This window comes from Mandrillus leucophaeus, unplaced genomic scaffold (assembly GCF_000951045.1).
Source record: "Mandrillus leucophaeus isolate KB7577 unplaced genomic scaffold, Mleu.le_1.0 Scaffold5, whole genome shotgun sequence".
NCBI classification, from domain to species: Eukaryota; Metazoa; Chordata; class Mammalia; order Primates; family Cercopithecidae; genus Mandrillus; species Mandrillus leucophaeus.
Window position 1 is genome coordinate 6,178,120 of NW_012105364.1, and position 13,889 is coordinate 6,192,008.

General features: G+C 41.8%; 1 protein-coding gene across 3 annotated transcripts in view; it reads left to right on the forward strand.

Annotated features, from left to right (window-relative positions):
• The window catches only part of TNPO3 (transportin 3), a 101,150-nt gene extending 90,400 nt beyond the window's left edge, over positions 1-10,750 (forward strand). For all 3 annotated transcript variants that reach the window (XM_011995885.1, XM_011995886.1, XM_011995887.1), the window contains 2 exons: positions 7,633-7,724; positions 9,555-10,750. In XM_011995885.1, coding sequence (XP_011851275.1) covers positions 7,633-7,693 — 61 coding nt within the window. In that variant the 3' untranslated portion in view covers positions 7,694-7,724; positions 9,555-10,750. The remainder of the gene's footprint in view (positions 1-7,632; positions 7,725-9,554) is intronic.
• Positions 10,751-13,889: the final 3,139 nt, after the last annotated feature.

Genomic DNA, 13,889 nt, shown 5'->3' on the forward strand with positions numbered 1-13,889 from the left:
TTGTTTATCTTCTTGGAGAAATGTCTGTTCAAGTGCTTTGCCTGTTTAAAAATTGGGTTTCTTTTGTTGTTGAGTTGCAGGAGTTCCTTTTATATTTGGGATATTAATTCCTTATCAGGTACATGATTTGCAAACATTTTCTTCCATTCTTTAGGTTGCCTTTTCATTCTGTTGATTGTGTCCCTTGATGCACAGAAGTTTTTAATTTTGATATAGCCTAGTTTATCTGTTTTAGTTTCGTTGTCTGTTTGGTGTCATATCTAGGAAATCATTGCCAGATTTAATGTCCTGAAGTTTTTCGCCTATATTTTCTTCTAAGAGTTTTACAGTTTTAGGTCTTATGTCAGGTCTTTGATCCTTTTTGAGTTAATTTTTATATGTGGTATTAGGTAAGGGTCCAGCCTCTTTCTTTTGCTTGTGGATGTCCAGTTTTCCCAGCACCGTTTATTGAAAAGACTGCCCTTTCTGCACTGACATCCTTGTTGAAAATCATTTGACCATATACAGGAGAATTTATTAATGGACTCCCTATTCTATTCCATTGGTCTATGATGTATTTCTTTATGTCAGTACCATGCTGTTTTGATTATTGTGGCTTTGTAATAAATTTTAGAATCAGGAATATGAGGCCTGTAGTGTTCTCTTTAAAGATTGTTTTGGCAGCAAGGCGCGGTGGCTCACGCCTGTAATCCCAGCACTTTGGGAGGCCGAGGTGGGCAGATCACAAGTTCAGGAGATCGAGACCATCCTGGCTAACACAGTGAAACCCCTGTCTCTACTAAAAATACAAAAAATTAGCCGGATGTGGTGGTGGGCACCTGTAGTCCCAGCTACTCAGGAGGCTGAGGCAGGAGAATGGCGTGAACCTAGGAGGTGGAGCTTGCAGTGAGCCGAGATTGGCCACTGCACTCCAGCCTGGGCCACAGAGTGAGACTCTGTCTCAAAAATTAAAAAAAAAAAAAAAGGATTGTTTTGCCACTTGGGGACCCTTGAAATTCCATATGAATTTTAGGGTAGATTTTTCTGTACAAGAGATTGTTGGGATTTTGATGGGGATTGTATTGAATCTATAGATTGCTTGGAGTAGTATTGAAATCTTAACAATATTAAATCTCCAAATCGACAAATACAGTATATTGTTCCATTTATTGGCGTCTTTAATTTCTTTCAGCTACATTTTGTAGTTTTCAGTGAATAAGTTTTTCACCTCCTTGGTTAAATTTTTTCATAAGTTTTTTTTATGCTATTGTAAATTAACCAACTTGTACTTTAAAGAGCTGTTTTATTATAAATTATACACACACAGAGGCTACTTTATGCACAGTAAGTTTTTGGAAAGATATATAAGTGAGACTAGGAGGGGAGGGAGGCTTTTACTTTTCATTTCATAACTTTCTGTACTATGTGCACTTTTTTATGAGCATAAATTACACTTTTATGGGTAAAATCAGACTTAGAAGGGAAAGAAAATGAACTTTAAGCAGTGGTACAAGAGCTAGTTGTCTTTTCTCAGAATTGATTTCTTAATGTCACTTTCCAAAATAGTTTACTTTCTCATCTTCTGGAATGTTTCCAACAATGTTGTTAATGTTAAAATCCGAATCCATGGAATGCTATTATTTTATAGTTTACTAAGTAGCTTAAGTAGTAAGCCCAGTATGCCCCAGAAATAACTCACTTTTAGCCATAGATCAAGTGACATGCATGACTGAGAAACAGCATGTGACCCTTCATGACACATTTTGCCAGAAGCAGGGATTTTCCCTCCACTGGGTAGACATATATTGACTGGGGTGACCTTAAAAATTATTTGATTGCTTTTACTGTGAATCTTCTCAGTAGAAGTAGTATTCTATCTACAAGCTGTCTGAGGGGAAAGAAGTATAGTAGTTGCTTCTCTCTGCTTCTGTTTTGCATTATTCCATTCAGTGCTGGTTACAGTATAAGGGAAGGATCGTATTGGCTCTAATTTTCTTAAAGCAAATGGGAACCTAGGGGAAGCCCTCCAAAGATGGGGTTTGGAGTCAAGTATATTGGTTTGAATCTTGCCACATACCCTATTACTTTGATCTTCAGTTTATTTATCAAGTGAAATAGGGTTAGTACTACCAGTCTCATAAGGTTATTATGAGATACCAAATGGAAATCTAAAGAAGATCTTGCACATAGTATGTGATCAGTGAATGTTAACTCCCTTCTCCTCAGAGGAGAAACTGCTAGAATGTCATTATGTACTTGCAAGACTAGCTGGGGCATGTTTCCTATTGACTCTAAGGCAGCCACCCACACATTCTGGAATAAGTCTCTGTCAAGCCCTCATTCCCTCAGTGGGACTAATATATGACAGATAAAATAATATGCTAAGTCTGAAATCAAGGTCATAGATATCCTTTCCTAATTTATGATAATTCTCGGGGCAAGGAAAAGAGACCTAAGTAAAGCAGTGCTGTGGGGGGAACAATCTGTGATCTTTGTCCTGTGATATGGGAAAATAAGGTGCACCACCATCCTGACCTACCTGATCTTTCATTGCTAAACAAGTTTTGCAGCTCTTCCTATAGCAGGCTGTAACATATGAAACATAGTGGTGGGAAATGAACAGAAGTGAGAGCTAATGTTGAGGTGCTAGAGAAAGGACTTGAGATTGCTCATCTCCTCTTAGTAATTCTCTTCCTCTAGATTGCCTGTAGTAGAAAGGACAGAAAGCCCTTGAACTTTCTGTCCCGTTCATGACTCAGTCTCCCTTTTGATTTTAAGGTCCTGTAACACCTGCCTCAACATGCTACTTTGTTTGCTATTCTGGCAGAGAGGGTGAACTGGTTCAGTTTCATTTCAGCAAGCCCAAGCCTGCTTTTCACGTGGTACTGGTAATTAATTCCCTAGCTTTTTTAGTTGGTCAACTTGAAGAAAGCTGGGACTTTTCATTCTAAAATAACATTCTTGCTTTCCAAATGCCAAATGAGCCCATCATTAACTAAGACCAATTGGGACCAGAAGAAACCCTGCCATCATTTCCATTTCTCTATCTTGGTGTTTATTCTGTGACTGCTTGTCACTTGCCTGGGGAGCTTCAAAGCCAAAAGATGTTGAACATGGGAAGCATTGATACTGGAATTAGAGGCCGGTAAGGGGTTGAATCCCTAGTCAAGTCACCAGAGTTTCATTATTTTCTATTACCTACCAGGTCATCGGATCAAAAGGATCTCATTTCTCAGCACTCCCCTAGTAATCTTATGGGGCTCGAAAAATAGCGACCATAATTCAGAAATGTGGTGGAAAGATAGGAACTTGGGGACTAGAAGCCAGAAAATAGAATCTAAAAAATACTGGCAGTTGAAAAAGTAAATAAATAAAATAAAAAGCTAATAAATATCAAATGTCAGAAGGACTGAGACAGAAAATACAGTCATGTGTTACTTACTGATGGGGATATGTTCCAAGAAATGTGTCATTAGGTGGTTTAGTTGTTGTGCAAACATCATAGAATATACTTCTACAAACCTAGACGGTATAGCCTACCGGACATCTGGTCTATATAGTGTAGCCTATTGCTCCTAGGCTGCAAACCTGTACAGCAGGTTACTGTACTGAATACTGTAGGCAATTGTAACACAATGGTAAGAATTCGTGTATCCAAACATATCTAAACATAGGAAAGGTACAGTAAAAATACAGTATAAAAGAGAAAAAAAAAAAGGTACGCCTGTATGAGGGCACTTACCATGAATGGAACTTGCAGGACTGGAAGTTGCTCTAGGTGAGTGAATGAGTGAGTGGTGAGTAAATAGAAGGCCTAGGACATTACCATACACTACTGTAGACTTTTTATAGATACTATATACTTTGGCTACACTAAGTTTACAAACAAATTTTTTCATCAATAAAAAATTAACCCTTGGCCAGGCGCAGTGGCTCATGTCTGTAATCCCAGCACTTTGGGAGGCCGAGACAGACAGATCACTTGAGATCAGGAGTTTGAGACCAGCCTGGCCAACATGGTGAAACCCCATCTCTCCTAAAAATTTTAAAGATTAGCCAGCCTTAGTGGTGGGCACCTGTAATCCCAGCTACTCGGGAGGCTGAGGCTGGAGAAACGCTTGAACCTGGGAGGCAGAAGTTGCAGTGGGCCGAGATCGTGCCACCACACTCCAGCCTGGGCGACAGAGTGAGACTCTGTCTCAAAATAAAAATAAAAATAAAAAATTAACCCTTGCTTACTGTAACTTTTTTACTTTATAAACTGAATTTTTAAAAAAACGCTTGGACTCCTTTGTAATAACACGTAGCTTAAAACACAAATTGTACAGCTCATAAAAAATTTTTTTCTTTGTATCTTTATAAGCTTTTTTCTATTCTTAAAATTACTTTTTTCTTATTTTTTATTTTTTAAAGCTTTTAAACTTTTTTGTTAAAAGCTAAGACACAAACACATATTAGCCTAGACCTACATAGGGTCAGGATCATCAGTATCACTGTCTTCCACCTTTACATCTTGTCCCACTTAGAAGGTCTTCAGGGGCAATAACACACATGGGGCTGCCGTCTCCTAGGATAACAATTTCTTCTGGAATCCCTCCTGAAGGACCTGCCTGAGGCTGTTTTACAGGTTTTTTTTTTTTGTAAGTAGAAGGAATACATTCTAATGATAAAAAATATAGTATAGCAAATACATAACCCAGTAATATAGTTGTTTATGATCAAGTATTGTGTACTGTAGATAATTGTATGCATTGTTTTATACGACTGGCAGTGCAGTAGGTTTTTTTATACCAGCATCATCACAAGCATGTGAGTAATGCAACATGCAGTTGTTCATCTCTATTATACTCGTAGGACCACTGTCATATATGCAGTCCATCGTTGACCAAAACATCACTGTAGCACATGACTATAGTTCTAACATTCATGGAGCTTTTTTTTTTTTTGAGATGGAGTCTTGCTCTGTCGTCCAGGCTGAAGTGCAGTGGTGTGATCTCAGCTCACTGCAACCTCCGCCTCCTGGTTCAAGCGATTCTCCGGCCTCAGCCTCCCGAGTAGCTGGGATCACAGGTACCCACCACCATGTCCGGCTAATTTTTGTATTTTTAGTGGAGATGGGTTTCACCATGTTGGCCAGGCTTGTCTCAAACTGCTGACCTCAGGTGATCTACCCGCCTTGACCTCCTGAAGTGCTGCGATTACAGGTGTGAGCCACAGCACCCGGCCTCGAGCTTTTTGATCCATTTCATTGGGCTGCCCACCAAGGACACTTAAGTTAAACATTTGGCTGAAGTGTTTGACACCAAAGCACTTGCAGATAGGATTGGGGCAGAAGCCGAGTTGACAACGTAGCCTGTCCCTCATTTCATCCTATCTCACTGCAGTTCTCCCATACTTGCATTTTGGTTTCAATACTTTCTCTCATGCACCACAAAGGAGGCTGTGAAGTTATTTCTCTTCCAAAGTCTCTGCTGGGCACAGTGACTCACGCCTATAATCCCAGCACTTTTGGAGGCTGAGGCAGGACAATAGCTTGAGCCCAGAAGTTCCAGCAGCCTGGGCAACACAGTGAGACTCTGTTTCTATCTGTTTTGAAAACAAAACAAAACGGAAGTCTCTTGAAGAAGGGTAAAATTTTAAACATGTAAGACATTAGGATAGCAAAAAAATCTCAGTCTCCAGCACTGTCCTAAGTTTCAGGGTTTTCTATTATCCTAGTCCCTTGTAATAACACACCACATAGCAACTTCTCTTGGGTTACAAATCTTCCTCCTTCCTGACATTGGGAGCATGAGTGGTATGGGCTTACATACCCTGGCTGCCTCCTTAACAATCAATATTAATTTGGAAGTAAAATAAGAAATGTAACACTTTAATTGAAGCTTATTAAATCCACAGAGGTAATGGCAATTCCAATAAAGCCAAAAGACCTTTCTCATTTTCTTTCTTTTTTCTTTTTTTCTGAGACAGGGTCTTACTCTGTTGCCCAGCCTGGAATACAGTGGCACAATCACGGCTCACTGCAACCTCAACCTCCCCAGCTCAGGTTATCCTCCTGCCTTAGGCCTCGTGAGTAGCCAGGACCACAGGTGTGCACCACCACACCCAGCTAAGTTTTAAATTATTTGTAGAGATGGGGGTCTCCTTGTGTTGCCCCAAAGTGTTGGGATTACAAGCATGAGCCACTGTGCCTGGCCACCTGCCTTATTTTCATTACATTTTTAGGATGGAGCGACTAGAAGAAACTTTCTAGAATGTTCTGTTGAATCAAGTCATGGGGTCTAAGTCAAAGTTCTTAATGATGTTTCAGAACTTATAATGGGTAGGGAAATCTGGATGTAGGAACCTAAGTGGATAGCTGTATTTTCATCTTTTCTGTTAGATCACTTAGAGCAGCTCCCTCCCCTGGTGTTTAATCATTATGAGATGGAAAGTGTGTTTTCATCTGCATTGAATCCTAGGCTGTAGGCACTGGTATCTGAGTTAGTTGAGCCAGGGAGAGGGCCACAGGAAGGCAAGCATATTAAGAATTGCTTCCTGGCTGGGCGTGGTGGCTCATGCCTGTAATCCCAGCACTTTGGGAGGCCGAGGCGGGCGAATCACAAGGTCAGAAGTTCGAGACCAGCCTGGCCAACATGGCGAAACCACATCTCTACTAAAAATATAAAAAATTAGCCGGGTGTGGTGGTGGGCATCTGTGATCCCAGCTACTGGGGAGGCTGAGGCAGGAGAATCGCTTGAACCTGGGGGGCGAAAGTTTCAGTGAGCTGAGATCGTGCCATTGCACTGCAGCCTGGATGACAAGAACAAGACTCCATTTCAAAAACAAAAAAAGAGATGCTTCCTTTTCCACTGCTTTAGCTTAGCCTCATGTCCATTTAGCAAAAACTGTTAGGAAGACAGATACAGTAGAATGAACCTGGCATCAACTGGTTTCTTGGTGACAGTTTTGGACAAAGGGAGGTCGGGGGGCTTTTGAAAAAACAGGGTCGGATGAATATTGGGCTATTCATATCGCATAGGCATCTCCTGCTTCGTCTCTCTTTCTACATGTTTTAACTCTTTCCTCTCTCCCTCCTCCTCCCACAGGAGGAAATCCTGAGCAGCCTGTTCAACTAGAAAATCAATGACTGATGGAGACTTAGTTGCTAGACCAGCCTTTGTAAACAAAATCTATCTTTGGAAGAGAATGAGGAAACTTATGAGAGCCTTAGCAACCAAGTGTTGTTGTAGCAGCCTACATGTATTGAATACTATTTTGTTCACTGCTCTATTATCATAAGCACTCTGTATATGGATGATTTTAATCCTCTAAACAGTGTTATGAAGTAGATAATATTAACAGATGAGGAAACAGAGACAAAGATTGGTAACTTGTTGAAGGGCACAATGGAGCCAAGATTCAAACTCGGGCAGTTTGTGTCTAGAGTCCACTCTTTGAAGACCACCAAGCTTATAACTTTTCTCATATATAATAGTTAATTTTTGCCTTGAATTACAGAAAGATCTGAAGCCAGGGTCGCTCAGGAAACGATGGAGAGAGCTCCTAGCAGAGTTGGGACGGTTCTCAGTGTGCCCCAATGTTGCGGTGGTTTTTCAGCATATTCTGTCTTTTCTCCTCAGTCAAGGACCAACCTACCTTTTCTTTTCTAGTGCTGAGGAATGTAAGCAAGTTTGCTGGGCCTTGCGAGACTTCACCAGGTTGTTTCGATAGCTCACACTCCTGCACTGTGCCTGTCACCCAGGTGAGGATACATAATTCCCAGCTTTTCTCCGGACTGTCGGGGATGCCTGGGAATGGGCATAGGTTTTAATGCCTATCATGGGACCGGTCTTATAGCTGGAGTCAGGGAAGGACTCAGCAGTTTAACTGTGGTGAACAGCTGGAATATACGGGGCCCAGATTTTCCTGGGCCTGGGCAGCCAGATAATAGTCAGTGTCTTTGGGGGACCATTTTTACCTCCATAAAAAAGTAACTGTTGCAAAGTGCATTGAAAAATTTTCTTCCCCCTTCCCCTTACAGACACTTCTAAGATGGTAAGTGTACATGGCAACAAACAAGTATTTTTAACCTGGCTACTTTGGCAAAAGCAACCTCAAGTAGACTGTTATATGTGTTGCCAGTCTCCTAAAACTGACCCTCCAGATGTAATGAGCAGAGAGCTTATTCTTATCACTTTTATGACCTGAATGCTGAAGTGCCTGGTTTTGACCAGGGCAGGAGGTATGAGCTGAATAGCCCTCATCGGAAATGCTTGGGATTTCGGAGGAAAAAACACTTTCAGAAGTGTTTTTCGGATTTTTGATTTTTTGGGATTTTGGAATATTTGCAGAATGCATACCAGTTGGGCATTCCTAATCCAAAAATCCAAAATCCAAAATGCATCAATGCGCATTCCCTTGAGGGTCATATCAGCGTTCAAAAAGTGTCAGCTGTTGAAGAATTTTGGCTATTCAGGTTAGGGATGCTTGGCCCTTACAGGAAAGGAGGAGCATCTTTGGCTCCCGATGAGCACTTTTCTCCACGTGCTTTCCATCTCCTGATTCTGAAGCAAAGCAAGAAGCTTAGCAGAAAGGAGTGGGTAGTAGAATTTGGATGCCAATTTCTTGACGGAGAGAAGAAAACCAACTCTCCTTTAAGCCCACTCTTTGATGTCTCAAGGCGAGTTTCTTCTCCCAGGAGGCAATTCTTGATGAATGTGTAGCACTCACTGGTAGTTTCTGGGATAAATGCATTCATAGGTAAAGGTGATATTCAGCAGTGCCTTGCCACACCCGAAATCATTTCTCAACTTTGATTGTTTTAATGAGTAATAATATCATTTGGGATCCCCAGATTTTGCATGGCGTCTGGGTTAGCTGACACTGATACACCTCATAAGGTTGCTCATGGACAGCTGTCGGTGTTCGTGGTTAACTTTTATTGTGCCCTTACTGTGTGTCAGGGCACAGTTTTAAATGCTTTAGATGTATTAGGTAATCCTCATCTGCTTTTCTGGATTTGTTACTATTTTTCCTACTTTACAAATGAGGAAATTGAGGTTCAACAATGTTTAAGAATTTGCCTGACAGTTATTGGTGGAGCCAGAGTTCACATGTAGATATTCTGGTACCAGAGTCCTCACTTTGAACCACTCCACTTAATACAGTATCCTTTCGATAGCATCTAAATTGGTGTTTTGTTTTGTTTTTAACTGGTTGGTAGGCAAAGCCTTGTTTCAAAATAAAATCGACATGAAGCCTGTGGGATTTAGCAGACTGAGGTGGAACTTCCCTGGTTGCTTTGAATGGGAGACCTGGACCTGTTGGCTCTTTGCCCTCCTGACACATCATCCCTTGTTTCCACAGCACACTCAGCATTGGAAACACACTGCAGATGGTGTCTCATTAATGCAGTAGCTCCCTTGAACCCACAAGTTAAAACTCCAGACTTTTTTTTTTTTTTTTCTGTGTTCTTATGGCAAACTTCAGAATGAGGTACCTGAAGAAATACAGAAACCTCTGCCTTAAGGTTGATTTTACTAAATGCTCTGTTTTCTGGTGCAGTTATTGACTATCTTATCTCCTTTGTCAGGAATGTCTTTTTTAATTAGAAGACAGGAAGAAAACAAAAACCAGACTGTGTCCCACAATCAGAAACCTCCGTTGTGGCAGAGGGGCCTTCACCGCCACCAGGGTGTCCCGCCAGACAGGGAGAGACTCCAGCCTTCTGAGGCCATCCTGAGGAGTTCCTGTTTGGGGGTGTGAGGGAAAATCAGCGCGGTTTTTAAAAAGATGGCTGTGGCCTGCCCGGCGTGGTGGGAGGGGAGCTGGTTTCCTGGTGAACTTTCTAAAAGGAAAAATAATTTTAAGTAAAGAAAAAAGAAAAAAAAGGAAAACTAAACAGAAACCAGAACTGAAACATTCACCTGGTAGCAAAGGACACATGCACGCACACACATACACGCACAAGCGCCAGTGCGCACGTGCACGTGGAAAAACAAAAGGACAAGCTTTCTGTGAAACAAAAAATTTACTTAGGGATAATGTGGGGATTCACGTGAATTAAATAGCTGCAATTGGAAGAAGTGGGTCAGGGTCATTTGTTCAGGTTTTCTATTGTTTTGTCCTCTGTTTCCTCTTCTCCCCTTCCTTCTCTTTCTCCCCTCCTTTTAAATGCAAATGAGTAGAAATTTCTTCTACCTTCCCCAGCTGTTTCTTCCCACCTTTAGAGTTGTTTAGACAAGGAGGAGTAAGCAAGGAGCCTATTCTGCTTTCTATTGTGGTCACATTGGTGATGCTCAGGACCTGCCAGGGTCAGAATTTATGGATATCTGAACCATACATCCATAACCATATCTCAGTCCACTTCCAATCCACATCAGGTTGTTGTCTGCCTTGGAGAGAAGAGCCAAAACTGGGGTGGGGTGGGGGGTGCAGGATATAAATGTGTAAGTTTTTGTTTTTCAAGGTTTTTTTTCTTAGTGAATTATTCACCCACAGACATGAGAGAAAAAAAAGAGGGAGGGTGTGTGGAGAAAAAATGTTTACAGGGCTAACAAGGGATGATGTGTCATTTAGTATTTTACTAAAAAGTGTGGAAATGACTTGATTTCAAGGGGAGGGTGAGGCCAAAGAGGGAAGCCCAAAACAGATCTTAATGTTTCAAAGGAGTGCAGCCCTGCACAGCCATCAGATATGAGGGCACTGTTCTGTCTGGTGTTGTAGCCATCTCAAGAACAAATCAACAGCAACAAAAGAAAAAGAATAAATTTTTAAAATTTAACCAGTGTTTCTTTGTTTTTACTTTCATTCACTGCGTTGTAGCTCAGAAATGGTTCAGCTAGACTAGCTATGGAGTCAGCCTTTGGTACCTGATAGACATCTGGGGATGGAGTTGAAAGGGCAGGCCCCTGCCCTGATGCCACAGACCCTTCAGACTTCAGGAAGTGGCTCATTCTGCACCTTTTATTCTCCTAATTCACACCAAAACTCGTGACGCTTACATTTTACTCTTTCGTGTAGCTCCATGGGAAAGGGAGTTGGGTTACTCTTTCATGTTAAACAGTGTGGTATGGTTTTTCTGTTGTGGCCACACAAATAGACAGTTTCCTGACCTACAGATTTATTGATCTTTAAAAAAAAAAAAAAAACTTTATTGAAGTATCATTAACATAATCTGCATGTGTTTAAGGTATACACTTTGATAAGCTTTGACATAAGATACATCCATGAAACCGTTATCACAGTCAGGGTAGTGAACACACTTTTTTTTTTTTTTTTTTTTTTTGAGACAGAGTCTTGCTCTGTCACCCAGGCTGGAGTGCAGTGGCGCAATCTCGGCTCACTGCAAGCTCCGCCTCCTGGGTGGTAGTGAACATGCTCTTTATTGCCAAAAGTTTCCTTGAACCCCTAGGTAATCCCTCCTTCCTGCCTCTTCCCATCTATCCCCATTTCCACGTAACCACTGGTTTTCTGTCACTGTAGATTAGTTTGCATTTTCCTGAGTTTTTAATAAATGGAGTCCTAACAGTCTGTTATGGCAGTGGGGCTTTGAGCTAATAACGGCGGAGCTGTATTCTAATGTGATACATCTGGCAGTGTTGTTGATATACTGACACTTCTCTGCCTTTTCTTTGCCTGTCACTTTAACTTTTTCACTCCTGGGCATAAATCCTCAAGCTACAGAACAGTAGGAATTGGTGAAACAAATCTTCCAGCATAACATCAGTGGTACACAGGGTTTTAATCTCTAAAGAGGCAATAATAGAAGGAGAGAAAAAAACTTGAGTGTCTAGAGTGATAATCAGATTCCAAGGATTAGCACATTGCCCCAGCCATGCCTCTCATGCTCTGGCTAAATAATAAAACCTTTAAGTGTCGTCCAACCATAGGTCCTTGAAATAACCAGTTGATTTTGCTCTGTTTAAGGAATTTGGCTGTTTTCACAGGTTATTATGTGGGGAACTGAAAAAAACGTGTGGAAGACTTAATGCAACCCTCCCAAGCCACTGAAAAACATCCTGTGGAATGCATATCTAAAGCTATAGCTTTGCAAACAGCCCTGTGTTATTAATGGTGTCAGAACCTCACTGCTTACTTAAGCCTTACAGATTATTTGAAAGGGCTGCTCTGAAGCTTTTGGCAGAGCAAGGATGCCCATCTAGATTTTAATTTAAAAAGGAACTGTTCAGGATCAGCTCACCTAATGGAGATGCTGTGTTTCTGTATGGCATTGTCTAGTAGAAATAGGATGAGTATCTCCCGTCCACGTGGGCAGGTCAACTAACTGCATCTGAACTTGCCTAAGTCATCTCCCCACAGAATTGTCTTCCCATGATAGGATTAGCCATGAAATGTTGGTCAAGATTATGTGGAACACGGATCATCCATTGGGGCTATTTCCAGCAAGACTGTACTAAAACACAGTAACTTGTAATCCTTATGTATCTGAAGGGAATTGTTATAAAGAACAGTAACTGAGAACGCATGCCTAAGACATAAAGGAAATTGTGCTTTTGAATGGCATCAACATTCATGAGTTTATGTAAATGTCTACCTTGTGTGGCTCTGATTTAAGTGAATCATCAGATGAAAGCCACAACCAAGAGACCTTAAAGGTTCAAGATTTTGCAACCAGATGTGCCTGATTCTTTGGGATAGATTACCAGCAAATGAGAATATTGCCTTCCAAGAATGCTCCTTCAGCAAAAATGGGAAAAGCCATTGATATCTTCTACTCTACAGAGACTGAAAAGGGTAGGTTTTTTCTTCTTTTTTTTTTTTTTGAGATGGAGTCTTGCTGTGTCACCCAGGCTGGAGTGCAATGGCGGCATCTCAGCTCACTGCAACTTCTGCCTCCTGGGGTCAAGTGATTCTCCTGCCTCAGCCTCCCGAGCAACCAGGATTACAGGCACCCAACACCACACCCAGCTAATATTTGTATTTTTAGTAGAGATGGGGTTTCACCATGTTGGCCAGGCTGGTCTCGAACTCCTGACCTTGTGATCCGCCTACCTTGGCCTCCCAAAGTGCTGGGACTAAGGGGTGAGCCACCGCACCCAGCCAGGGTAGGTTCTTTATGTCAAAGAAAAGCTGAGAGTCTTAAAAGGGTATATTTAGTTGGTTATAAGGATGAACTTGGTGGGGACAAGGAGCTTGAAAGAAGGGAGAGAAACTGCTGGGGCTAAAGGGCTGCGTTCATCCCCAGGGCTGTGGGCATCAAGGTCCTGTGGGTTCCAACGTAAGCTCCAGCACAGGCCACCAGAGCAGTCAAAAGGTACTACCAAGGGGAGCCCTAGCCTGGCTCCGGAGCAGTGAATTGTACCACAGTGGCCTGCCCTTACCTCTGGAGTTTGTTACATCCGTCACTTCTGGGTAATGTTCATCCACAACTGGCTACTACAACACAGAGATCTTATAAGTGACAGCCAGGTTTTTTATTGTTTTCATTTTATTTTTAAGAAACCAATAAATAGAAATTCAGGGAAGATTGTTGGCAGTTACTCAACTGCTAGCAGCACTGGGGAAGTCAGCCCACTCTGGTCGCGAGGGGCACCTGGCCCTTCCAAGCCTCCCCAGTTCGTCTACACTCAGTCTCCCTGCTCCACCATTCATCAAGGGTTGCAAACTCAAATGCCCTTAGGGACACGGAGAGCAGTGAAAGGAAGCAGGCCAGGAGAGGACCATATTGAACTGGGAGAATATTCCCCACCCAGAGTTCCAGCTGATTATTGCCTTTGAGGAATGTGTGACAGTGTTTTCGTATTTGCCAGTGTTTTGGAAGAAGCTGGAAACCAGGTATGTGACATCTCCCATCTCCTAATCTCAAAACATTGAAAATTTCAAGAGGGAATAGAACTGCACAGGCCTGTGCGGAAAAGAGGTGCACACCTTTGTAAATGATTGAAAACTAAGAGTACAGACAAAA